Source organism: Hyperolius riggenbachi, chromosome 9 (genome assembly GCF_040937935.1).
Source record: "Hyperolius riggenbachi isolate aHypRig1 chromosome 9, aHypRig1.pri, whole genome shotgun sequence".
Lineage (NCBI taxonomy): Eukaryota > Metazoa > Chordata > Amphibia > Anura > Hyperoliidae > Hyperolius > Hyperolius riggenbachi.
Window position 1 is genome coordinate 260,385,430 of NC_090654.1, and position 27,588 is coordinate 260,413,017.

General features: G+C 46.8%; 1 protein-coding gene across 1 annotated transcript in view; it reads right to left on the reverse strand.

The window, feature by feature from the left end:
* PRKCH (protein kinase C eta) overlaps nt 1-27,588 on the reverse strand; it is a 132,410-nt gene that overhangs the window by 46,465 nt on the left and 58,357 nt on the right. The window contains exons 2-4 of the mRNA XM_068254422.1: nt 14,755-14,818; nt 8,347-8,497; nt 5,341-5,375 (exon numbers count right to left, since the gene is read on the reverse strand). Of these exons, the coding sequence (XP_068110523.1) occupies nt 5,341-5,375; nt 8,347-8,497; nt 14,755-14,818 (250 nt within the window). The remainder of the gene's footprint in view (nt 1-5,340; nt 5,376-8,346; nt 8,498-14,754; nt 14,819-27,588) is intronic.

Here is a 27,588-nt window from a genome sequence, read left to right on the forward strand (position 1 = left end):
CTACCAAACCAAACCATAGGCAGCGCGGTGGCATAGTGGTTAGCGCTTTCGCCTTGCAGCACTGGTTCCCTGGTTTGAATCTCAGCCAGGACACTAATTGCATGGAGCTTGTATGTTCTCAGTGTGCCTATGTGGGTTTCCTCCGGGTACTCTGGTTTCCTCCCACATCCCAAAAACATACAGATAAGTTAATTTGCTTCCACCAAAAATTGGTCCTAGACTACGATACATACATGCCACCATACATACAAAGACATATGACTATGGTAGGGATTAGATTAAGAATAATACCAAACATGCGGGGCCACTGGGAGCAGTTGGGGGAGGCCATATGGTGTGTCCGGTCCGGGCCCCTGGAGGGGTTAGTGCTCTGGGGCAATTGGGACAATTGCCCCCTATGCCTCAATGGCAGCGCCGGCCCTGCCACCAATCTATGTGTCCATCACCAGATGGATCCTGATTGGTCGCTCTAGACAGCTGCTACATTGTTGCTACAGTTCTCCTTGTTAATAAATCACTACTGAAGGGCAAATTAATCAAGACAGGAACCAACTGTCTTCATATCACTGGGAGAGAAAACACAGGGAGGAGGAGCACTGCGGCATGGAGATAATCCACCAAACACAGGAGGAGAGGCACGAGCAAGATAGGTAAGAGCTCTGCTGCCGGACACAGGAGGCGGCGCACCAGCAGGATAGGTGAGAGCTCTGCTGCCGGACACAGGAGGCGCACCAGCGGGATAGGTGAGAGTTCTGCTGCCGGACACAGGAGGAGGCGCGCCAGCGGGATAGGTGAGAGCTCTGCTGCCAGACACAGGAGGAGGGGCACCAGCGGGATAGGTGAGAGCTCTGCTGCCAGACACAGGAGGAGGCGCACCAGCGGGATAGGTGATAGCTCTGCTACCAGACACAGGAGGAGGCGCACCAGCGGGATAGGTGAGAGCTCTGCTACCAGACACAGGTCGAGGCGCACCAGCGAGATAGGTGAGAGCTCTGCTGCCAGACACAGGTCGAGGCGCACCAGCGGGATAGGTGAGAGCTCTGCTACCAGACACAGGAGGAGGGGCACCAGCGGGATAGGTGAGAGCTCTGCTGCCAGACACAGGAGGCGGCGCACCAGCGGGATAGGTGAGAGCTCTGCTACCAGACACAGGAGGAGGGGCACCAGCGAGATAGGTGAGAGCTCTGCTACCAGACACAGGAGGCGGCGCACCAGCGGCATAGGTGAGAGCTCTGCTGTCGGACACAGGAGGAGGCGCATCAGCGGCATAGGTGAGAGCTCTGCTGTCGGACACAGGAGGCGGCGCACCAGCGGGATAGGTGAGAGTTCTGCTGTCGGACACAGTAGGCGGCGCACCAGCGGGATAGGTGAGAGTTCTGCTGCCAGACACAGTAGGCGGCGCACTAGCGGGATAGGTGAGAGCTCTGCTGCCAGACACAGGAGGAGGCGCACCAGCGAGATAGGTGAGAGCTCTGCTGTCGGACACAGGAGGAAGGGCACCAGCGGGATAGGTGAGAGCTCTGCTGCCAGACACAGGAGGAGGGGCACCAGCGGGATAGGTGAGAGCTCTGCTGTCGGACACAGGAGGCGGCGCCCGAGAGGGATAGGTGAGAGGTCTGCTGTCGGACACAGGAGGAGGCGCACCAGCGGGATAGGTGACAGCTCTGCTGTCGGACACAGGAGGAGGCGCGCCAGCGGGATAGGTAAGAGCTCTGCTGTCTGAAAACGGAGGCGGCGCACCAGCGGGATAGGTGAGAGCTCTGCTGTCGGACACAGGAGGCGGCGCACCAGTGGGATAGGTGAGAGCTCTGCTGCCGGATACAGGAGGAGGGGCACCAGCGGGATAGGTGAGAGCTCTGCTGCCAGACACAGGAGGCGCACCAGCGGGATAGGTGAGAGCTCTGCTGCCGGACACAGGAGGAGGGGCACCAGCGGGATAGGTGAGTGCTCTGCTGCCGGATACAGGAGGAGGCGCACCAGCGGGATAGGTGAGAGCTCTGCCGCCAGACACAGGAGGCGGCGCACCAGCGGGATAGGCGAGAGCTCTGCTGCCAGACACAGGAGGCGGCGCACCAGCGGGATAGGTGAGAGCTCTGCTGCCGGATACAGGAGGAGGCGCACCAGCGGGATAGGTGAGAGCTCTGCCGCCAGACACAGGAGGCGGCGCACCAGCGGGATAGGTGAGAGCTCTGCTGCCAGACACAGGAGGAGGCGCACTAGCGGGATAGGTGAGAGCTCTGCTGTCGGACACAGGAGGCGGCGCACCAGCGGGATAGGTGAGAGCTCTGCTGCCAGACACAGGAGGAGGGGCACCAGCGGGATAGGTGAGAGCTCTGCTGTCGGACACAGGAGAAGGGGCACCAGCAAGATAGGTGAGAGCTCTGCTGTCGGACACAGGAGAAGGGGCACCAGCGGGATAGGTGAGAGCTCTGCTGCCGGATACAGAAGGAGGGGCACCAGCGGGATAGGTGAGAGCTCTGCTGCCGGATACAGGAGGAGGGGCACCAGCGGGATAGGTGAGAGCTCTGCTGTCGGACACAGGAGGAGGAGCACCAACGGCATAGGTGAGAGCTCTGCTGCCGGACACAGGAGGAGGGGCACCAACGGGATAGGTGAGAGCTCTGCTGCCGGATACAGGAGGAGGGGCACCAGCGGGATAGGTGAGAGCTCTGCTGCCGGACACAGGAGGCGGCACACCACTGGGATAGGTGAGAGTTCTGCTGCCGGGGGGAGAACAGATGGGGAGACCTGGGCAGCAGGGCAGGAGGGGGATACACAGATTTTAAATTGATTTCATGTTAAAATCTATTGAAAATCTGTGTGCACTGCAGTGTGTGGGCAGCTAATGGATCAAAACGTTTGGGAGGATCGGAAAGTAAGCACCTTCCTGCACTCTCTACTACCTGGAGCCACCTGCACATTACCACTTTTGTGATCACTACAGGATACCTATAACACCACCACAATAGGTACATTTTCCTATTATAAAGGAAACATTCTTATTTCCTGTTATAGACTGGATTTCCCGAAACAGAATATGAACCATAAAAAAAAAAAAAAAAAAAAAATTCCCAGAATGACAGTAATAAGCCCATTGACGCATCTTAACTTGATATAAGTGCAGTGCATATTTATTTTACATGGCTTATAATATTTACTGTGTTAAAATAACCCTCTCTATGTTGGCACGGACAGTTCTTTTGTTTAAAGAGAAACCGTGACCAAGAATTGAACTTCATCCCAATTAGTAGCTGATACCCCCTTTTACATGAGAAATCTTTTCCTTTTCACAAACGGATCATCAGGGGGCGCTGTATGACTGATATTATGGTGAAACCCCTCCCACAGGAAACTTTTGAGGACCATGGTCCTGGCAGTTTGTCTGTAAACCTTGTTGCATTGTGGGAAGTAGCGGTTTACAGCTGTTTCCAACTGCCAAAAAAGCAAGCAGCATCTCCTTCCACTGAGCTCACCTGCCAGCAGTGAAAATGTCACCATGTGATAAATGTCAGAATGTAAATCAGGGAGAGGAAAGATTTTACAATGGGCAAACACTGACTAAATCATTTATACATAATTATTGTAAAAATGAAGCACTTTTTTTAATTACATTATTTTCACAGGAGTTCCTCTTTAAGTATGGAGATGCAATCACAATTTAGGAGCAGAGATGGAAACACTTTACTGAACGGACAGTAGGTGGCAGTGTAGAGGTGACTGTCTATAGTCCATAGTTCCGCATGCTGATGAACAATAGTTTCTGTAGGTTTGACCTTCTTTGTTTTGATGGTTATACAATAACACTCTAAGCCCAAATACAAACAATTACCGATAACAGCAAGGCTTGTGCTGACTAGCTCCTCAGGTCAGTGAGTCACTTTTGCAGAAAGCAATGGGACAGTCACACATCTTCATCTAGGAATGCAGTTCTTGTGGTCCTGCTGACTAATGCCAGGTGTTGCATGCGCTCCCTGGTGGTATTTCATGGGTGCAGCAACCACTGGAGGAGAGTGTTGAAGGGGTGGGGAGGTATCATCTCCAACTTTGTCTTTATTGGGAGAGTTTCACTTACTGAACATGGAACCTCCAATGACCTCCCTGACATCAAAATAAAACCCAGAGGTCTTGAAAACAGGAAATGACAGTCTGTCAAAGACCGAGCGGGGCGTGATGGTGGTTTTTAAATGGGCGGGCTTAGTTTTTACACACACATATATATATATATATATATATATATATATATATATATATATATATATATATATATATATATATATATATATATACACACACACACACACACACACACACACACACACACACACCGTCTTTCCCCGAAAATAAGACAGTGTCTTATATTAATTTTTGTGCTAAAAGATGTACTAGGGCTTATTTTCAGGGATGTCTTATATTTCTATCAGGAAGTGTCTCTCGGTAGAACATTTCCTGTTCCTTTGTACTGTGCTGTTCCTGGATTTAAACGTATGCTACTGTACTGATCAGGCACCTCCCCTGTCTTCCCTGCACACAGCTGATAAGCTTGCTGTGTGCTGGGATGACAGGACTGGTGCCCAATCGGCACTGCACCGCTGTGTCCCCACTTGCTGGCTGCCTTTTCCTTCTCTTTAACTTTGGCTAGGGCTGATATTCGGGGTAGGGCTTATATTCGGGGTAGGGCTTATATTCCAAGCAAGCTCAAAATTCCAGCTAGGGCTTATTTTCAGGGTAGGCCATATTTTCAGGGAAAGAGGGTATATATACACACACACACACACAGTACATGCACAAAGGGAGATACTGCTTGCTTGGTAGTTGGAAACAGCAGTTATTTCCCACAATGCATCAGGGTACCCAGACAGGAAACTGCCATGGCCCTGACATCACACTGTGGGAGGGGTTTCACCCACAATATCCCCTTCTGATGATATCATTCGAAAAAAGGTAAAGATTTCTCATGGGAAAGGGGGTATCAGCTACTGATTGGAATGAAGGTTAATGCTGGGATAAAGTTCCTCTTTAATGATGGTTGGATCATACTCATGGGCGCATTTAGGCATAGGCAGGACAGGCCATTGCCTGGAGTGTTATTGGTCCTGGAGGCGCCATGTTGCTGGATTAAGCCCCGCCCCCTGAACGGAGCATCGCCTGGAGTGACAAAATAGCTAGAGGCCCCCCTGATTATACTCCTACCCCCAATGATAGTAATAAAGCTACAACCAGTTTTGGTTTGAGCAATTATTTTTAGGCTAAGTTGCATATAAGTTGTGTATACTGTTATTTAATGCTGGATTTTGCCAGTATAAAATTACAAGTACATGAAGATGCATGAAGCCCCCTTACCTTGACATTGGTATCCCTGTTTGCCAAATACTCCCCTGTCATGAAGGAAAAGAATACAGTTATTGAAGAACATGTACAGTGTTGAATATATTCATATTTTTACTGATTTTATGCTAAAATGCAAAGTTTTATTTTTAAAGCAAACCTGAACCAAAAAAAAAAACCCTTAAGATATAATGATTTGCATGTGTATTATGGATAATAAATAGAACATTAGTAGCAAAGAAAATATATTGTTATTTTAAGTTATACTGGATAGCATTTTATTATTACTGATCTCTGGTACATTTTAAAGAGTCTGAAGCGAGAATAAATCTCGCTTCTTCTCCTATATTCAGCAGGGGCATGTGTGCCCCTGCTAAACCGCCGCTATCGCGCCGCACAACAGGGGTCCCTTACCCCCCAAATCCCCTCCGTCCTCGCCGGGGATCTCTACCTGATTGAGGCAGGGCTAACCGCCGCAGCCCTGCCTCCACGCGCGTCTGTCAGCGCGTATCTCCGCCTCTCCCCTGCCCTCTCAGTCTTCCTTCGCTGAGAGGGGCGGGGGAGAGGCGGCGATGCGCCGCTGATAGACGGCGCTGTGAGGCAGGGCTGCGGCCGTTAGCCCTGCCTCAACAGCAGCAAAATCTATGACCTAGTTGGTCGTAGATTTTGCAGAGGGGGATTTGGGGGATAAGGGACCCCCGTTTAGCCGCGGGATAGCGGCGTTTTAGCAGGGGCACACATGCCCCTGCTGAATATAAGCACTGAAGCGAGATTTATTCTCGCTTCAGTGTCTCTTTAAAGGATACCCGAAGTGACATGTGACACGATGAGATATGTATGGGTATGTACAGTGCCTAGCACACTAATAACTATGCTGTGTTCCTTTTTTTCTTTCTCTGCCTGAAAGAGTTAAATATCAGGTATATAAGTGGCTGACTCAGTCCTAACTCAGACAGGAAGTGACTACAGTGTGACCCTCACTGATAAGAAATTCCAGCTATAAAACACTTTCCTAGCAGAAAATGGCTTCTGAGAGCAGGAGACAGATAAAAAGGGTCAATAGTTCCTAGATTTTAGCTCTGGCATACTTTAATGAATGTGCCATTGAGCAAAAACAATAAAACAGTTAAAACTGAAACAGTAGATTGAAACATAAAATCAAACTGTGGGATATCTTAAAAAGTCATTTTTAGGAAAAGGAAGATAGATACCATTATTTATTTTATTTGTTTATTTTCGGCTCGGGTGTCCTTTAAGTTATAACACATCATTTTGTCATATTTGCAGTGTACAAACTACACACTGTATTTTAAGCTATAAAACAAAGCAGAAATAATGACCCTTTGAACTTCCCTGCAGTAAAACCTTATCTCAAGCTGCCTCTCACTGTTTCCTGGCTGTTTAAGTGCTTTTTAAAACAGGACTGTATTCGACCCAAGTTGGCTGGAATAGCTCAGAGAATCTCTTTTGTATAGATAACAAGTTTTTTTAAAGTCTTCCTGTACTGGAAACAATATGAGACTCTTTTCTTTGCTACTAATGTGCTATTTGTAAGTTGTACTATCCATACAATTCGTTATCTCATACGTTTATTTTCGCTTCCGGTTTGAAGTGTTGATGAACTGAAATTTAAATGACAAACTTGAATATGGTGAACACCTAAAGTAGGAAGAACAACAGGTGTCTGGCGACAATTCCCAGCCTCCCTACATTACAGTGCAGTGCAAACACTGTGTCAAAATGAAGGGGCGGGACATATAATCTACAGGAAGTAGCTACTCACCAATTGGTAAGACCTCAGTCTGCAAACAGGAAACTTCCATGTAGGAGAGGTCCCAAGCTTGTATAGGCTGGTGGTGCATGGCAGCAGGCAAGCTGAGCCACACAATCGTATTTGGAAACATCACATCAAACAATAATACTTATAATTTACACTGATCAACATGATTGATTTGTGAAACTGCCTTCATCAATTTTGCTTTTACAGTAATTGGAAATTCAATTGATTCTTAAGGAGGCCACACACCATACAATTTAAAGATCCAATTTTACACCAATTTGATAAATACGATCCATTGTACATATCGAAAAAAAAATTTCACTTATTTGAGAAATCTGATTGAATTTCCTATTTTTATTCGATAAAAGAAGATGATCAGGAGTGTTACATTTTTCTGATCGATTTTTATGAAAATTGAATGGTATGGGGTAGATTTCTTGATGTACAGACCCAAGAAATTTTTTCTGAGTTTTCAATCATTTGAGGTATTTAATTGAGGAAAAATTTGAAAATATGTGTGTGTGATACATTGGTCAGATTTTTGAAATGTAAAGGTGGGCACACACCATACCATTTTGTTTATCAATTCAAGAATTGCAATACATTTTTCTGATTGTAACATTTCAAAAATCTGACCAATGTACCACACACATATGTTCACTTTTTCCCCAATTATGAAACAAATGTTTGAAAACTCAGAAAAAATTGCTTGGGTCTGTACATCGAGTGATTGACAATCTACCAACCACCATACAATTTTGATAAAAATTGATCAGAAAAATCCAACACTCTTAATCTTCTTTTGTTGAATAAAAACTCAATCAGATTTTTTGAATTAATTAAAAGTTTTAGGTTTTTCGGGACAACCGATTGTAATTACCAAATTGGTGTAAAATTGGATCTTTTGATTGTATGGTGTGTGGCCAGCTTAACATTCAGAAAAAAATTGATTGCAATTCTTGAATTGAAAATATATTTAACAATTGTATGGTGTGTGGCACCTTAAAATGTGACCCTAAAAATGACTGTTGCCAGCGACAGCATTTTTTCTCTTAATGGCTCACAACTTCAGCTGGGCAACTAGAGGTGGTAATTTTAGCTGGGTAGGGGTAGCTCCTGATTCACGTCTACGGCTGCTTACTAGCTGTAGTGACTAATCAGTCACGATATCCAGCAACAAACCATAAGCAACTATTTGCCCGTGTGACCAGCAATAATCTCTATAGTAAAGCCAGCCTCACCAGATGAACTCTTTGCAGTGGGAGCAGTAGGTAGGTTGCCGCAGGTAAGTTGCCATGAACTTGTGTCCGTTCACCTGGTGCACCCTCCGCCTCATCGCTCTCTGCCGCTTCCTTGTGAAGTGCCGGAGTAGCCGCCCATCTCGCATTGTTCCTATAATAGCAATAAAAATACACAAACATTAGAAATGCCGTATGAAGCAGTAATAGGTGCGATTCATCAATACAGCTGAAAAGAGAGATGGGGGCGGAGTCTTTTCACCTCAACCATTCGGCACTCTTTTGTAGGCTCTATTGACCTGAGGAAGTGGGAAACACCTGCAAAATGCATTGCCTAACCCCATTTTTCAGTGCAATAAACCTTATGACGTCACTTTGCGCTGTATTGGCTGCTTTGTCTACAAGAAAGGTAAGCCAACCACTTTAATCTGTTTTTAGTGTTTTTTATTCTTTTGGGAGCCTCCCTCCACCACTATTACTGTTTTACACCTCTGTTAGGAGGTTGTTTTTTTAGCCTAGTACCCCATTGGAGGCCTACCTAACCATCAGTGTTCAGCAGCCCCCTGCACATGGCGCACATGCGTGCAGCACAGCCAGCAGTGCATGTGAGGCAGTGGCTACCGTAAGGGATCATACTGCGCATGCGCATTACGGGAACAGGACGAACTGCGCATGCATAGGGAGAGCTGTATCTGGTTCAAAGGTCCCGACCCAAGTGGGCAGGGCTGGTTTAATCAGCATGGGGCCCTGGAGCAAAGGTAACCTGGGGCCCGCTATTCCCCCCTGCAAAACCAGCTCCAAGGCCCCTAGCTGGCTGCCACCTGAATCCCCCCCCTCCCTCCATCTGGATGGTCTCGCCCCCGACTGCTTCCAAGTCTATGTGGCTCCTGCACAATGCATGGCTGGCTGCATTGTAATAACTCCCCTGTCTCGGCGCACTGCTCCATCCGTGCTCTGTCTTCAGCCCCGCTGCTTGCCTCTAGAGCAGGTATGTTAAACCGGTCCTACGAGGGCCGGGATCCTCACACATTTTTGATACAGCTCAAATGAATTGATGGGTCTCAATCTGGAAAGGTGCGGTCCATCAGGTAGAACACATTCCTCTCTTTCTTAGTCCATCCTAAACACTGGCATGGATCTGGCTCTCCAGGCCTGGAGTTCGACACATGTGCTCTAGAGTAACGTTTATTGGTAAGATGGCATACAGTGGAGTCTGGGGGGTAGTGCATTTAAAGGGAATCCGAAACAAGAGCGAAATGGAGGCTTCCATATGTATTTCCTTTTAAACAATACCAGTTGCCTGGCCCTGTTGAACTTCTAGTAGTAGTGTGGTGTCTGAGTCACAACCCTGAAACAAGCATGCGGCTAATCCAGTCAGTCTTCAGTCAGAGCGCCTGATCTGCTGCATGCTTGTTCAGGGTCTACGGCTAAAAGTCGTCGAGGCAGAGGCTAAGGGGGACAGCCAGGCAACTACCATTGTTTAAGAGGAAATAAATAGGTCAGCCTCCATATCCCTCTCACCTGGGGATCCCTTTAAAAACTGGGACCCATTTTGGGTACTATGCAAAGCTGGGACATCACAGAACTAGAAAACAAGACCTTGAATCTTGTAATAATACTGTGAATAGGAAGGAATTGGTGCAGCCTCCAGTCAGTGTGATTTCTCTGTGCCCTCCCTGTGCTGAGCAGGGTGCATCCATCTGCCTTACAGACCAAGCACATGTCTGTTTCTAATATTGAGGAGTCATCTGTCTAATGCAGGCAGCGGGAGGAAGCAGGTCTTGGCAGCTAAACTTCATACAGTAATTAGATCATTGTCGCCCAATCCAGCTGGATACGGTCATATAAGGCCATAATCTTATGCCTATACCGAGACTTGTACTGCATGGGGAACAAATAGGTCACGTTCAGATGGACGTAAAGAAATGGCCATTAGTAAACTAAGGATGAGGGGGGAGATGGTTGGTACTGGGCATCAGGGATAGTCTATGGAGCGGATTGTGGACTATATTACAGCCAACGGGAATGTTTACAGTTTGTAAGACATGCCAACAGGGCTGTGGAGTCGGAGCAATTCTGGGTACCTGGAGTCGGAGTTGAAGGCGGTGATTTCATAAGCTGAGGAGTCAAAGTATTTTTGTACAAAATCCACATCCCTGGTAAATATTAGACTAAGGAATCGGAGTCGAAGCCATTTTGTGTACCTGGAGTTGGAGGTTTCATAAACTGAGGAGTCGGATGCTTTTTGTACCGACTCCACAGCCCTGCATGCCAACAAATCCTAGAACCACGGCACGCCCCCCGGGGTAATTTAGCATATACGCTATAGCTAACGGAAAAGGTTTCGCGGAATTTTACTAGCACTCTATAACTAGAACCCATTGGTTACACTATAGTAACCATAGCACAAGAGTCTCTGGCCCGGGGGCTGGGCTATTGACCAACAACCTGTTCCTTTAAACCAGACCTGAACTCAGGATTTCTCTCTGCTCTAAAAGATAAGCAACAGCATAATAACCTTTCAGGTCCTGTTCATAGTGCCTCAGTTGCGTTGCAGAATAATTCTGCGTGTCAACTCACTGCCCATACAATTCTATGGGGCTGTTCACAGGACTGCGTTGTAACGGATTGCATTATTCTAACCCGCTGCATGCAGGCTTTGCACTAAAGTCTACTGTATATTGAGTCTCCATTGCAGTTCACACACATTATAACACATAACATATGCATTATATAACTGACCACTGTGAGCCTAGCCTCAAGAAAAACAATGTGTCTACTTCCTGCTTTCATGGAAGCAGCCATAGGGTTGACATCCTGTGTTTACAAATTAGCTGCTCTGCAGAGGCAGCCAACTGACACAGCTGAGAGATAAAATTACACTTGTGATTAGTCTCAGATGAGGGGGAATTAGACCAGCTAAACTCTGTAAATACAATACAACATAAAATAGGACTCCTAATATGTGTGTAGGGAGTTGTGCAGATGTTTACCGCACCGCCCGTGTCCCGGCGTCACCCTCTGTTCTCTGGTAGTTATCCAAGTTCTGTACTTCCTGGTCGGCACAGTTAGTGCCCTACGACCCGGACATACTATGCCGCGCATGCGCAGTATGTCTTATTGGGAGCCTTGCGACCACACTTATGTCATATGGGGTCACCGGGGAGCGCGGTTACAAGCGCTTTAATTGGACATACTGCACATGCGCAGCGTAGTATGCCCGGGTTGTAGTGCACTGACTGTGCCGACCAGGAAGTACAGAACTTGGATAATTTCCGGAGAACAGAGGGAGACGCTGGGGCACGGGAGGTGTGGTACACATCTGTACAACTCCCTACTCACACAGTGGGCTTGATTCACTACAGCGTGATAAGACAAATATCACACCTTATCAAAGATATCACACGCTATCAAAAGTTATCATAGTTAACACGCCTTATCAAAGTAGCATAGCAAGCGCTACGAACTTATGCCTGCTAATTGGCAATGGCACTCGTCCTGCCCTGAGCCCCTGCGGGTTCGTAGCACTCGCTATGCTACTCTGATAAGGCGTGTTAACTTTGATAATGTGTGATAACTTTGATAACTACAGACTAACCAGCAAGCTCATGGTGACCCAGAACTCATTGGAGTGTGTAAGGGACTACAATGGTCCTAAAAGCCCCCTTATTAAGATGTTAAGAAAAACAAAAGTTTGCTTTCCTAAAACAGAAAGAATTTGCGATAATTCAGGTTGGAGTGAGCTTGAGATGTCTCCCAGAGCAACACTGCTGCCTTTCCCTTTGCATATATTCAGCAGTGATGCATTGTGGGAGACATCTCAAGCTCACTCCAACCTGAATTATCGTAACTTTGATAACATGTGATAACTTTGATAACGTGTGATATTTGTCTTATCACGATTTAGTAAATCAAGCCCATTAAGCGTCCTTTTTGAAAAATATTTACCGCTAAGCTTTCCTTTAACATATGCTGCAAATTCGGTGATTGTAGGATGCATGGGGACTTTGCTTTTAACCCCCAAAGTCGTTGGCCATTGATATTTACAAAAAACAAATATTAAAAAAACATGTGTGTAAAATGCGTAATTTTGGGCTAATATTTTGCAATCGATTCCCCTCCAGGCCATTGTCCGGGTTTTTGGACACTTTACACATTTTTTTTTTAGAGAAATGATGGCTGCAGAGATGCCTTGAATGTTTTAGAAGTTCCTGCCATTAAAGTCAATAGGGCTCGCGGTGAATGCAAATTTTTGCCGTAAAAATAAACCACAACTGTTCCCCACACTAATTTTTTCACAGTAAAATTTGCGAACGGTCGTTTGCAGACTTCGGCCATCCCTATTAATACTATTCGAGGCAAAATCCAACGACGCTTCACTGTTTCTTTTTAAACCACACCCATTATCTACACATAGGGATGATGATTAGGATGCAAATATTTCCGAGTTCATACAGGACTATGTAAATGTGTATGCAAATTTATGCAGCTTGAAAATGGACCAATCAAGTCCCAAACAAGGGTTAAATTGATTGGTCCATTTTTAAACTGCATATATTTGCATAAAAATGTACATAATCTTGCATGAACTCGGAAATATTGGCATGCCATTGATCATTTCTATCTACACACACTGCAGGGATCAATTCTGCAAACTATGATAATATGCAAGAGAATAAGGGAGGCTTCGAATTCGCACTCAGCCAGAGGTAACACTTGAATGTATTTGACCTCACACCACAGTGATGTCGCTGGCGTTACCAGTAAACTGTACACAGGCAAAATGGCTGCCTCTGCCGGCTGTGTGTGACCTGCAGTAGGAGTGCTGCGGGTGACTCACCACAGTGTATCGAGCATGTGGCCTGCTGCACCAATATATACATGTCACTGAGCTCCAATACTGTCAGTGCAAGCAGGGCTGTGAACCTGTGGTCACTGCTGACAGGAAACTGGGGGAGAACTAAAGCATAAACAGCTCACAAAACAAATAAAACAACCCTCAAATATCACACTAGATTTCCTCACAACCAACCTGTGATATTGCATGTAATAGAGCCTATAAATATGTCCCTGGTCATTTCAATGACTTCAAATCTCTGCACGCCAAACAGCCCAGGAGTGGAGCTCCGAACAGATCTCTCACATCTCCAGCAACAAATGGGCAGCACGGTGGCGCAGTGGTTAGCACTCTCACCTTGCAGCGCTGGGTTCCTGGTTTGAATCACAGCCAGGGCACTATCTGCACGGAGTTTGTATGTTTCTGTGCGGGTTTCCTCTGGGTACTCCGGTTTCCTCCCACATCCCAAAAACATACAGATAAATTAATTGGCTTCCCCCTAAATTGGCCCTAGAGTAGACTACAATACATACACTACACAATACAGACATAGACATAGGACTATGGTAGGGATTAGATTGTGAGCCCCTCTGAGAGACAGTTGGTGACAAGACTATATATACTCTGTACAGCGCTGCGGAAGATGTCTGCGCTCAAAACTGATTGGAGAGTCGGTTTAAGATCTGTCTTCTAATTCTCAGCAATTACAGATCCAGTTGCTATAAGGAGGAGTTAAAGAGGAACTCCAGTGAACATTTTTACTGTTGGCAGATGATGTAGCTGCTGCATGGTTTTTGGCAGTTGGAAACAGCTGTAAACAGCTATTTCCCACAATGCAACAAGGTTCACAGACAGGAAACTGCCAAAAGTTCGAACTTTTCTTGTGGGAGGGGTTTCTTGTGGGAGGGGTTTCACCACAATATCAGTCATACAGCGCCCCCTGATGGTCTGGTTGTGAAAAGGAATAGATTTCTCATGTAATAGGGGGTATCAGCTACTGATTGGGATAAAGTTGAATTTTTGGTCGGAGTTTCTCTTTAAAGTGGACCTGAATTCTTGCGCAGGACAAAAGGAAAACAGATAAAGATCCACCCTGTATGCATTTACAGAATTTAGCCTGTCTAATTCCCCCTCATCTGTGACTAATTACAAATGTAATTTGATCTCTCAGCTTTGTCAGTTGGCTGCCTCTGCAGAGCAGCCAATTTGTAAACATAGGATGTTAACCCTATGTCTACTTCCATGAAAGGAATGGGCAGAATTATTGCAGGATTTGTATCAGCTGTAACAAATGTTTTTCTTTAAAGATCATTAGGCTGTTGCATGTCTTTTAGAGCAGAGAGGAAGTTTTGAGTTCAGGTCCGCCTTAAGGTGGAGTAAAGCCATTAGTGGGGTCCCGGGACCAATCGTCACAAGGGCTCGAATCATCTTGTCTACATCCGTACACAAATGACATTACACTGAGACAAAAGCAAGTAGGATAACTGGGCACTGAAAAAACAGGAAATATTTTTTTTCTATTGAATGTTATAGCAGTCTGTAATTTCACGTCAAGTGCTGAGAAAGTCTCTTACCTTCTGTAAAGGTTCCTACGAGTGTGATGGCAACAAACACTTTGCCTTCAGGTTCCAAATCAATCTGCAAAAAAGAAAAGAAAATCACTGTTTACAGGAATTACGGCTAACAAGCGATGCAGGCAGACAACCCCTGTCATTCCCGGTCACCTTCACAAAGGTCACTCAGATCCCATCATGTGTAGCATTCTATTGGCTAAGCTCTGAACACACGCCTCCAGCAGCCATACTGGCACTGCCAGGCAATATGGCCGACACCGATGTCTAATACCTGTAATAACTAAACATGCCCTGTGCAATAATTCATTACTCAGATCTTTTCATATAGGACTTACCATTTTTTAAAGGGGCACTACAGCGAAAAACTGTAAAATTTAAAATATGTGCAAACATAGACAAATAAGAAGTACATTTTTTTCCCAGAGTAAAATGAGTCATAAATTACTTTTCTCCTATGTTGCTGTCACTCACAGTAGGCAGTAGAAATCTGACAGAAGTGACAGGCTTTGGACTAGTCCATCTCTTTATAGGGGATTCTCAGGGATATATTTATTTTCAAAAGCACTTAGTGAATGGCAGTTGCTCTGTCCAACTGCCAAAAAGCGAGCAGGGAAGCTGGCCAGCATCATTGTTTAAATCCTTTTTCAGGAATATCTTTATAAAGAATAAAAGCCTTGCTGAGAATCCCCTATGAAGAGATGGACTAGTCCAAAACCTGTCACTTCTGTTGCCTACTGTAAGTGACAGCAACATAGGAGAAAAGTAATTTATGGCTCATTTTACTCTGGAAAAAATGTAGTGCACATATTTTAAATGTTACAGTTTTTCGCTATAGTGCCCCTTTAAGTTAAAAGCTTATTAGAATGGATTGAATACAACAATTTCAAGCACTTTCAAGTTCAACAGAAGCATTTCCTGGATTACAGATATTCTGGATTAAAAGCAGAGTGGGAGTACAGCCAGCGGTGTAACTAAGGAGTTTGGGGCCCCAGTGTGAGATTTACATGGGGCCCTTAGCACTCTAATGATAGGGAACCCCCAAACCCTATCAAGGACAGCTCAGTGTCAGAGAGGTGTAATCTAGTAAGAAAGCAGTTTGTTATGGGTTACCACTATGCAATGCACATATAAAGGTGTTCATTACCAGCATAGCACCAATGAAAAGATAATAATGTGGATGGAGGAGGACCCGTAATAGGCCCCTCTGGTGCAAGTGCAGTCGCAACCTCTGCACCCCCTATTGCTACGCCACAGAGTATAGCTAAAGCTGCCTATACATGCCAGGGCTGTGGAGTTGAGGAGTTGGAGTCATTTTGGGTACCTGGAGTCTGAGGTTTCATAAACTGAGGAGTCGGAGTTGGAGTTTGAGTCGGATGATTTTGTACCCACTCTATAGCCAAGCAAGGGCTGTGGAGTCGGAGCCATTTTGGGTACCTGGAGTTGGAGTCAGAGGTTTTATAAACTGAGGTGTTGGAGTTGGTCTCGGATGATTTTTGTCCTGACCCCGCAGCCCTGTTACATGCTAAAGGTACTGGGTATGGGCAGCCTAATGCTAGGTACACACGATACAATTTTCTGTTCGATTTACCTGCCCAATCGATTCTTTCCAACATGTCAAAATTCTGTGGAAATCAATTGGAAAATCGATCGAAATTAAGATCGGACATGTTGGAAAAAAATCGTTCTGGCAGGCTAATCTAACAGAAAGTTGTATCGTGTGTACCTAGCATAAGAGTGTCCGCAGTTGTGTCATCATGCAGTTGTGATTTTGATGACACATTTTGGTGCATCACAATTGATTATCGATCTGTTCGCTTTTATCTCAGCTACTTTTGTCTTATGCAGTGGGGGGAGGCAGAAAAGTCTCCAACACTGTCTGTCCAGCGTTTGTGTTTTTACGTACAATTAGTAGTACATTTCACTCTTTTACGGCTTGTAACATCACAAGTGTGCCGCCACTGTAAGGGGTAGTACATGAGATATGACAGAATGACACAAGCAGAGCTTGGTAGTTGCTGTGTGTGAACTCAGTGCACTGATTGGGGAACGTCCAATCGCTGTGGTCGGAGGTGCGAATGGGTTGCCCTGCCCACCTGGCAAATGTCTGAGAACCTGCTAGGCTGCTTTGTGATCTTCATTCCTTGCAGTCCAACAGCTGGGGCAATGCTCACTTACAGTATATGAATCACTACAGTATGATCACACATAAGCAACACAGCCCAAAGGCTGCAGAACTCTGAGCTAGAACTGGTATCCCGGCTAGCTAGCTTTGTACTGATCTTTGTACCGGGGCAGCAGTTCTGTTCAAGTGGTAAATTACAATTACCTGGCAAAGCCCTAACACCAAGGCTGCATTTCCACTTGTGCGGTGCGGAATCGCCGGGAAATCACCGCAGACGAAATCGCATGCGGGTGCGATTTTGCATGCGTTTTTTACCGTGATTTCGCATGCGATTTCGCATAGGGTAGTAGGTGGGCGATTTTAGCCATGTCACTGCCTGTGTAAATTCACATTATTTCCTATGCGAAATCGCGGGGAAAACCGCATGCCAAAACCGCATGCGATTTCCCTACTAGTATAGTATAGTATAGTATAGTGGAAACGAGCCCTAACCCTACTATAGTGGATTTCCCTACTAGTATAGTATAGTATAGTGGAAACGAGCCCTAACTCTGACCTTTCCCATTAAAGTGTAACTGTCGGGCATAAAATCAAAAATCAATTCTTTATTTTTATCTGGTAAACACGTAATAAGGATGCTAACCAGGCAATCCAAAAGTTAAAATCTTTTTTACTTTTCTTGTTTATAAATGATCATTCCCCAGTTTACCTGACTCTTATTTGGTACGTTGCCACACAAAGGAAATTGCAAGGCATGCTGGGTTGTCTTTTTTGCTTCTTTATTTCCCCTCAGACTTAACTAATGTACAGAAGCAAAAAAGGACAACCCAGCATGCCCTGCAACTTCCTTTGTGCGGCAACGTACCAAATAAGAGTCAGGTAAACTGGGGAATGATCATTTATAAATAAGAAAAGTAATAGAGATTTTAACTTTTAATTGCCTGATTAGCATCCTCATTACTTGTTTACTAGATAAAAATATAGAATTAATTTTATGCCTGACAGTTACTCTTTAAGCAGCACGGTGGTATAGTGGTTAGCACTCTCACCTTGAAGCGCTGGGTCCCTGGTTCAAATCCCAACTAGGACAACATCTGCATGGAGTTTGTATGTTGTGTCTGTGTCTGTGTGGGTTTTCTCAGGGCACTCCAGATTCCTACCACATCCCAAAAACATACAGATAAGTTCATTGGCCATCCCCTTGAATTGGCTCTAGACTACGATACAGACATAGACATATGACTATGCTAGGGATTAGATTGTGAGCTCCGAGGGACAGTTATTAACAAGACAATATACTCTGTTCAGCGTTGCGTAATATACTAAATAATCATGATAAAAAACCTCATGCGCACTCTCAAGGTGCCAATACAGCCTGGCACCTTCATCTGATTTACCCACCTCCAGAGTATGTGATCTCATAACCCATGCAAAAAAGTGTGCTGTCACTTTTATATTCCGCGTAAACATATATTTACACAGATCTGTACATCACTCCTGAAAGAGGGACAGATGAGGAGGAAAGAGGGACAGAGGGACAGATGAGGAGGAAAGAGGGACAGGGCTCACAAAGAGGGACAGGTGAGGAGGAGAGAGGGACAGATGAGGAGGAAAGAGGGACAGAGGGACAGATGAGGAGGAAAGAGGGACAGGGCTCCCAAAGAGGGACAGGTGAGGAGGAGAGAGGGACAGAGGGACAGATGAGGAGGAAAGAGGGACAGAGGGACAGATGAGGAGGAAAGAGGGACAGGGCTCCCAAAGAGGGACAGGTGAGGAGGAGAGAGGGACAGAGGGACAGATGAGGAGGAAAGAGGGACAGGGCTCCCAAAGAGGGACAGGTGAGGAGGAGAGAGGGACAGGGCTCACAAAGAGGGACTGCTCTAAAAGAGGGACAGTTGGGAGCCATGCTCTAATAAGTAAATTGTTTGTTAAAGGACCACTATTGGGAAAAATGCTAAAATTTAAAATATATGTAAACACATACAAATAAGAATGTTTCTTCCAGAGTAAAATGAGTCATAAATTACTTTTCTCCTATGTTGCTGTCACTTACAGTAGTTGGTAGAAATCTGACGGAATCGCCAGGATTGGGGCTAGTCCATCTCTCCATGGGGGATTCTCAGCATGGCCTTTATTGTTTATAAAGAAACTTCCTGAAAAATATTTATACAAAGATGCTGACCATCCTCCCTGCTGGCTGCACACTTTTTGGTAGTTGGACAGAGAAACTGTCATTCACTAAGTGCTTTTGAAAAAAACCCTGAGAATCCCCCATGAGGAGATGGGCTAGTTCATAAAACCTGACGGTTCTGTCAGATGTATACGCCCTACTGTAAATGACAGCAGCATAGGAGAAAAGTAATTTATGGGCCATTTGACTCTGGAGGAAACGTACTTCTGATTTGTATGTGTTTACATGTATTTTATAATTTTTGTGATAGTGGTCTTTTAAGCATATCCCATTGGATCCCCAATTTTTTTAAAATCAGAGTTAAAGCCTGATTCCATCCCCCAAGTTCAACACAAATTTATCGTTACGGCTGTGAAGACCCACATTGCTGCCAACTGGAACTATTCATACCTTTGCTACTTACAAGGGTTTGACACAGGCACGGATTCACAGCACAAGAGTCTATAGACACAGATGTCCTGGCACCCTAGACTCCGCCCTCCATGCCGACCTCCAAACCCCCAACAAACTGCACCGCAAGTGTGCTGGCTGTCCCTTCTCTCTTACCTCCCTTGCCCGACATAGGTAGCTACAGGTGCCCCTTAGTATTAGGTAGCCAGAGCTATCCTCAGTATTAAGTAGCTAGAGGTGCCCCCAAGTATTAGGTAGATAGAGGCACCTCAGTATTAAGTAGCTAGAGGTGCCCGTGACTGAAGGGAGATCTCATCAGTGGAATGCCGAGACACGGGTGAGTAACCTCTCATTTACACTCTCATCAGGACTCTGCATAGGAAGAAGGCACGAGGGGAGGGGAGTGAGCTGCCTATCCATCAGCAGGCGCCTGTAGGCACGAGCCTACAGTGCCTTTTGGTAAATCCAGCCCTGGGTTGACAGGATCAATCGCACAATGACCTGGGAGCTTATTAATGGCATATTTTATGATCGGCCCCCACACTTCCACAAGGTGTGGGACCATTAGATATTCAAAGATCTCTCCAGGGGAGCCCAGACTCAAATGGACCTATAGCGCCTGCACCCCCTACTTGCAGCGATGACCCATGTCATGTACTATTCATTATATCTCATGTGCTGTCATTATGAGTGTTTCTAACTTGAGCTGGCTTACTTTTGAAAAAAAAAAAGTTTTTGAAACTACAGATTTTGTGGCCCGATCCACTATCCAATTTGCTCAGAGTAAGATCTGTCCATACATCACTAGATGCACCTTTAATCTGTCGTCTTAGTGTTTGTTAACTAATCGTTAGGGTAATAGTTTTGAGGAGAAGTGCTGTACATACACATGGTTTGGCTACAGCGTGTGCTGTGCCACAGAGAGGGAGGGGGGGATCTATGGACAGCACACGAGCAAGTGGTATCCTTTGGCATGGGGAACTAAAGATGACAATGCTGCTTGTTCACTTGTTGTTAAAGGGAACCTAAACTGAGAGGGATATGGGTGTTTTCTTTTAAATACCAGTTGCTTGGCAGTCCTGCTGATTTCTTTGGCTGCAGTAGTGGCTGAATCACACATCTGAAACAAGCATGCAGATAATCCAGTCTGACTTCAGTCAGAGCACCTGATCTGCATGCTTGTTCAGGGGCTGTGGCTAAACGTATTAGAAACACAGGATCAGCAGGAGAGTCAGGCAACTGGTATTGTTTTAAAAGGAAAAACCCATATCCTTCTCAGTTTAGGTTCCCTTTAAGCAGCCATACACACATAGATCCCATGAAACTGTCCCATCCTCTCGCCTGGTCACCTCATTTTACTCTTGCACCCAGGACTTCTCCTGAGTGCCACCTCTCCTTTGGAACTCTCTCCCACAGCTTGTCTATCATGCTCCAAGTCTGGAAACCTTCAAATGATTGATTGTAGTTACACCACTTGTTCTGATTGTTCTATGTGTTGAACTACCTATGTATCCATGGTCCCCAGTATTGACAGATTCGTACTGTGTACAGCACTGCAGAAGATGTTGGCGATATAAGCAATAATAACCTCTAAGTTTTGCTTGACTTTGGTCTTAAAGAGGAGCTGTCAGCCAAACGATCTCAGGAAAAAAAATACAAATATATAAGTAGATAAATACTTGCTCTACTTACAGAACATATGTATTGAACTGTACACATTACAATTCCTGTGAATTTTATAAAGGAAATGTAGAGAAATCCTATTCTAGACAGTTTCCATATTTACTGTGGCAATTTAAAGCCAATCGTGATGTAATATCCGCCCTTAGTCTCCTCTGCCTGATTTTCCTGCCCTTCACTATAGAAAGTGCATTGTTTGAGAAATTTTGGCCAATCAGAGAGGAACAGAGGTGGTGGGAGGGGAAAACAGGAGGGAAAGGGGCTTCAGCCGATCAGGCTGCATTAGTTAAGTCTGAGAGGAAGTAGAGAAGCAAAAAAAGACAACCCAGCATGCCCTGCAACTTCTCTTTTCTGTACCAAATATTCTGTGTACCAAATAGAAGAGTCATGTAAACTGGGGAATGATAATTTATCAACAAGAAAAGGAATAGTGATTTTAACTTTTGGATTACCTGATTAGCATCCGAATTACTTGTTTACCAGATAAAAATAAAGAATTGATTTTTGATTTTATGCCCGACAGTTACTCTTTAAGGACAGGACTATTTTCTCTTTTCCCTGCGGAAATCTCCCCTGTGAACATGCAGGAATATGAAGTCATCTGATAAGAAGTTACCAGCGTTTAGCAGAACTGCTAAGAGAAAATATATTTCTTTCACTTGGGTGCCTATATTTAAAGCCACTCCGACACTAGATGTAAAAATAACTGTTAGAGCAGCGTTCACACTCTGTGTATTTGTGAGCTCCTGATAGACACTCTCGGAATACATGTCTGTGGAAAAATGATTCACACGGAAGTGGATTGTGAGGAGCCGCTAGAAATAATTCCTCCTTCTGGAGTGTCTGTATGCAAAACAAAGCAGCGGATTATACAGGAGGCTGTGTGTTCATCAACAGAGCAGAGATTAAAGAACAAAGCAGCAACAACACAGCCCAGGTGGACAGACAGAAGGCCCAGCACAGGCAGGTGGACAGACAGAAGGCACAGCGCAGGTGGACAGACAGAAGGCCCAGCACAGGCAGGTGGACAGACAGAAGGCCCAGCACAGGCAGGCAGACAGACAGAAGGCCCAGCACAGGCAGGCGGACAGACAGAAGGCCCAGCACAGGCAGGCGGACAGACAGAAGGCCCAGCACAGGCAGGCGGACAGACAGAAGGCACAGCACAGGTGGACAGACAGAAGGCCCAGCACAGGCAGGTGGACAGACAGAAGGCCCAGCACAGGCAGGCGGACAGACAAAAGGCACAGCGCAGGCAGGTGGACAGACAGAAGGCATAGCGCAGGGGGACATACAGAAGGCATAGCGCAGGGGGACATACAGAAGGCAAAGCACAGGTGGACAGACAGGAGGCACAGCGCAGGCAGGTGGACAGACAGAAGGCACAGCGCAGGGAGACAGAAGGCACAGCGCAGGGGGACAGACAGGACAGACAGGAGACAGCGCAGGAGGACAGACAGGAGACAGCGCAGGGGGACAGACAGGAGACAGCGCAGGGGGACAGACAGGAGACAGCGCAGGGGGACAGACAGGAGACACAGCGCAGGGGGACAGACAGGAGACACAGCGCAGGTATACAGACAGGAGACACAGCGCAGGGGGACAGACAGAAGGCACAGGCAGGTGGACAAACAGGAGACACAGTGCAGGGGGACAGACAGAAGGCACAGCGCAGGCAGGTGGACAGACAGAAGGCATAGCGCAGGGGGACATACAGAAGGCATAGCGCAGGCAGGTGGACAGACAGAAGGCACAGCGCAGGGAGACAGACAGGAGGCACAGCGCAGGCAGGTGGACAGACAGAAGGCACAGCGCAGGGAGACAGAAGGCACAGCGCAGGGGGACAGACAGGAGACAGCGCAGGGGGACAGACAGGAGACAGCGCAGGGGGACAGACAGGAGACAGCGCAGGGGGACAGACAGGAGACAGCGCAGGGGGACAGACAGGAGACACAGCGCAGGTATACAGACAGGAGACACAGCGCAGGGGGACAGACAGAAGGCACAGGCAGGTGGACAAACAGGAGACACAGTGCAGGGGGACAGACAGAAGGCACAGAGCAGGGGGACAGAGAGGAGACAGCGCAGGGGGACAGACAGGAGACACAGCGCAGGGGGACAGACAGAAGGCACAGAGCAGGTATACAGACAGGAGACACAGTGCAGGGGGACAGACAGAAGGCACAGTGCAGGCAGACATACAGGAGGCACAGAGCAGGTGGACAGACAGGAGACACAGGGCAGGGGGACAGACAGGGGAGACAGCGCAGGGGGACAGACAGGAGACACAGAGCAGGGGGACAGACAGCAGACAGAAGGCACAGTGCAGGTGGACAGACAGGAGACACAGAGCAGGGGGACAGACAGAAGGCAAAGAGCAGGGGGACAGACAGGAGACACAGCGCAGGTATACAGACAGAAAGCACAGCTCAGCAGAACAGACATAAGGCACAGCGCAGGCAGGTGGACAGACAGAAGGCACAACGCAGGGGGACAGACAGGAGACACAGCGCAGGTGGACAGACAGGAGACACAGCGCAGGTGGACAGACAGGAGACACAGCGCAGGTATACAAACAGGAGACACAGCACAGGGGGACAGACAGGAGACAAAGCGCAGGGGGACAGACAGGAGACACAGTGCAGGGGGACAGACAGGAGACACAGCGCAGGGGGACAGACAGGAGACACAGCGCAGGTGGACAGACAGGAGACACAGCGCAGGTATACAGACAGGAGACACAGCGCAGGGGGACAGACAGGAGACACAGTGCAGGGGGACAGACAGGAGACACAGCGCAGGGGGACAGACAGGAGACACAGTGCAGGGGGACAGACAGGAGACACAGCGCAGGGGGACAGACAGGAGACACAGCGCAGGTGGACAGACAGGAGACACAGCGCAGGTATACAGACAGGAGACACAGCGCAGGGGGACAGACAGGAGACACAGTGCAGGGGGACAGACAGGAGACACAGCGCAGGGGGACAGACAGGAGACACAGTGCAGGGGGACAGACAGGAGACACAGTGCAGGGGGACAGACAGGAGACACAGCGCAGGGGGACAGACAGAAGGCACAGTGCAGGGGGACAGACAGGAGACACAGCGCAGGTATACAAACAGGAGACACAGCGCAGGCAGGTGGACAGACTGAAGGCAGTGATGTACGCAGTGACGTATAGAGAACGCAGTTGTCAGATCACTTACACCTAGTGACATCATTGCTGAACCAAAGCCCAGTACACACGTGCAAGGAGTTCCGAATGCAGGGACTGGGACTCAACCCCTCGGGCGACTGTTCAGGGCTGAGTGCTGCACAGACGCATTGCTAGTCTAGTGACGTGTTAAAGTGAACCCGAGGTGAGAGGTATATGGAGGCTTCCATATTTATTTCCTTTTAAACAATACCAGTTGCCTGGCAGCCCTGCTGATCTTTTTGGCTGCAGTTGTGTCTGAATAACACCAGAAACAAATATGCAGCTAATCTTGTCAGATCTGACAGTAATGTCAGAAACACCTGATCTGCTGCATGCTTGTTCAGGGGCTATGGCTGAAAGTACTAGAGGCAGAGGACCAGCAGGATAGCCAGGCAACTGGTATTGCTTAAAAGGAATTAAATATGGCAGCCTCCATATCCCTCTCATTACAGTTGTCCTATAACTAAGAAAAGAACCCCCATCCAATGCTTGATCAATAATATCATTTAATATGGATTGAGAGTCTCTAGTCTCCAATAGATTTTGTTTAATTCAGTGTTTTTATCAAGTTGAGCATCTAATCTATTAAAAACCTACTAAGCTGCACATACACTGTGCTAGGTGACAGAATGAGTCACAGAGTCCTCCAGCTACCAGAAAATAAAGCTTGTAAGGATGATTGGTACGGGGAAGCCAGCAATTCACATCTGCAAAGCAATGTGCTGCGTTGTATGCAGGGCTGTGGGTACAAAAATCATCCGACTCCAATTCCGACTCCTCAGTTTATGATACCACCAACTTCAGGTACTCAAAATTGCTCCACTCCTCGACTCAGACTCCACAGCCCTGGTTGTATCAGTTGTGGTCTGCAAGTAGCCCCACGCCGCCTATGAGGCGGGGTTGGGCAGGTTCCTCAGGAGGCGGAAACGGGGGGGGGGGGGAGGGAGCAGCAGCCAGGAAGGGGGTGCAGCAGACACAGCAGTGTACAATGCCATCGACTGTACTGCGGAAGTACAGGTCTGACCCCCTCCCTACCGCTGTGCCCGCCACTCCCCCTTCCTGGCTGCTACTCCCTCCAGGCTACTTGTACTGGAAGGTGAAGGGGAGGGGCATCCTCACAAGTTTGCCTCAGGCGGCAAAAAAGTCTAGAACTGGCCCTGTCTGAAGGCCATAACTATGCATTGGTGTTCATGAAAACAGCAGATCTCCGAGTCCCTCAAAGCACCAGTACTAATACTCCTGGCCGGAACTACACAAACAAACACAGAACATTTATATCGCGCTTTTCTCCTGGCGGACTCAAAGCGCCAGAGCCACTAGGACGTGCTCTATAGGCAGTAGCAGTGTTAGGGAGTCTTGCCTAAGGTCTCCTACTGAATAGGTGCTGACTTACTGAACAGCCGAGATTCGAACCCTGGTCTCTTGTGTCAGAGGCAGAGCCCTGAACCATTACACCATCCAGCCACTGATGCAGCAGGTCCAGTATCAATCCACCAGCGGAAATTGCCGGCGTATTGATACAGAACCTGTTGCATCACCCCTGGCATTCTTGCAGTTCTGGGACAGGAAAATAGAGGAAGATCAGTGCTTGTGCTGCAAGTGAGACACAGGCCTGCTGCCACCAGTGATAGTACAGTCTGCTTGCAGAAGCTACTGAAAACCATGTTATACAGGAAGAACTATAAAGTTGTTTTTTTTCGGTGGTGAAGGCACTCTGATGGAGGGGTGGGAGGGGTCAGTTTGCTTGACTGTGAGCACTCTGCCTGATTAGGCGACCCACTGCCTAAAGCTTGGTACACACCATGCAATTTTCACTCTAGATCCTATTCCAATACATGATCAGATTAATATTTCGATATGACATTGATATGACATCGATCAGATATAGAAGAACTCTCGAGTACACATATACATTTTTCAAATTCTGATAAGATTTTCAATAATTTTTCCATATGGATATAAATCGTAAAGGAATTGAAAGGACATACACATCTGAATACGGCGGCACCTAATGTGACCCGGCAGCACGTAGCAAGTCACATGAGGCACCGCTGTAGCCATGGATACAGGACACTGGATGGGCAGAAGGATCCCATTGCTGGAGTGCTGAGAGAGAGTGAAGCGGTACCATACATCTAGGGAAAGGGGGAAACCAGGAAACCATTTTCTTTGTACATGCTACATAAAATCCTGTGCTGCTTGCAGGAAAATCATTCCCCTAATGGCTGGTCAGACAGGTTATTTTTATACTATTCAGACAACTAAACGTTATGTCCATATCCAGTTTTTAAGTAAATACAGTATAACATTTGCCTTTTACACCAGAGGTTTGTTCTGCTGCTTGTGAGGTCATGCTACAGAAATGACAGAACAAAACAGCTATTCCTCACCCCTGCAATATGTCCACACCCTGACAGGCCCTCTTCCTTCCCCACTGTGAAGGATTTATGCATTGAATTGTATGGCCAGTAAATGTCACACGCTGGGATGACTGGGTGAGAAGCCTCCTCTGCAGATCTCACAAGACACACATAGGTGGGCTTGTCTATGCAGGCATTTGATTACAGTATTTTTCAGACGATAACGCGATCAGGACTATAAGACTCACCTAGATTTAGAGGACAAAAACAGGGAAAAATACATACTAAACCTGGTGCATCCATGGTGCAGGGGCGTCTTATGGACTTTTTACCCCCAATTATTATGTCCCCGTGTCCTCTGGTGTCCCCCTGTGTCCTCTTTCCTATGTTCTCTGTCCCTCTGTTGTACGTCTTCCTTTGTCCTCTGTCCTCCGGTGTCTAGTACCCTGTCCGGTGTCCCCCTTCTTCTGCCCTCCGTGTCCTGTCCTCTGTCCCCCTCGAACCTGTGTGTCCTCCGGGGTGCACTGTCCTCTATATTGTGTCCTCTGATGTGTCCTGCTATGTCTCCTGTACTCTATCCAGGGCTGTGGAGTCGGTACAAAAATCATGCGACTCCGACTCCGCAGTTTAACCTCTTGAGGACTGCAGGGCTAAACCTCCCTAGTGACCACGCCATTTTTAGTCAAATTGGTCACTGCAGCTTTAAGGCCAAGCTGCAGGGCCGCACAACATAGCACACAAGTTATTCCCCCCCCCCCTTTTCTCCCCACCAACAGAGCTCTCTGTTGGTGGGGTCTGATCGCTCCCCCCATGTTTATTTATTTTTTTAATAAATATTAGTGTTGCCTTTTTTTAAAAAAAAAACCCTGTTTCTTTAAATACCCTCCCCCCC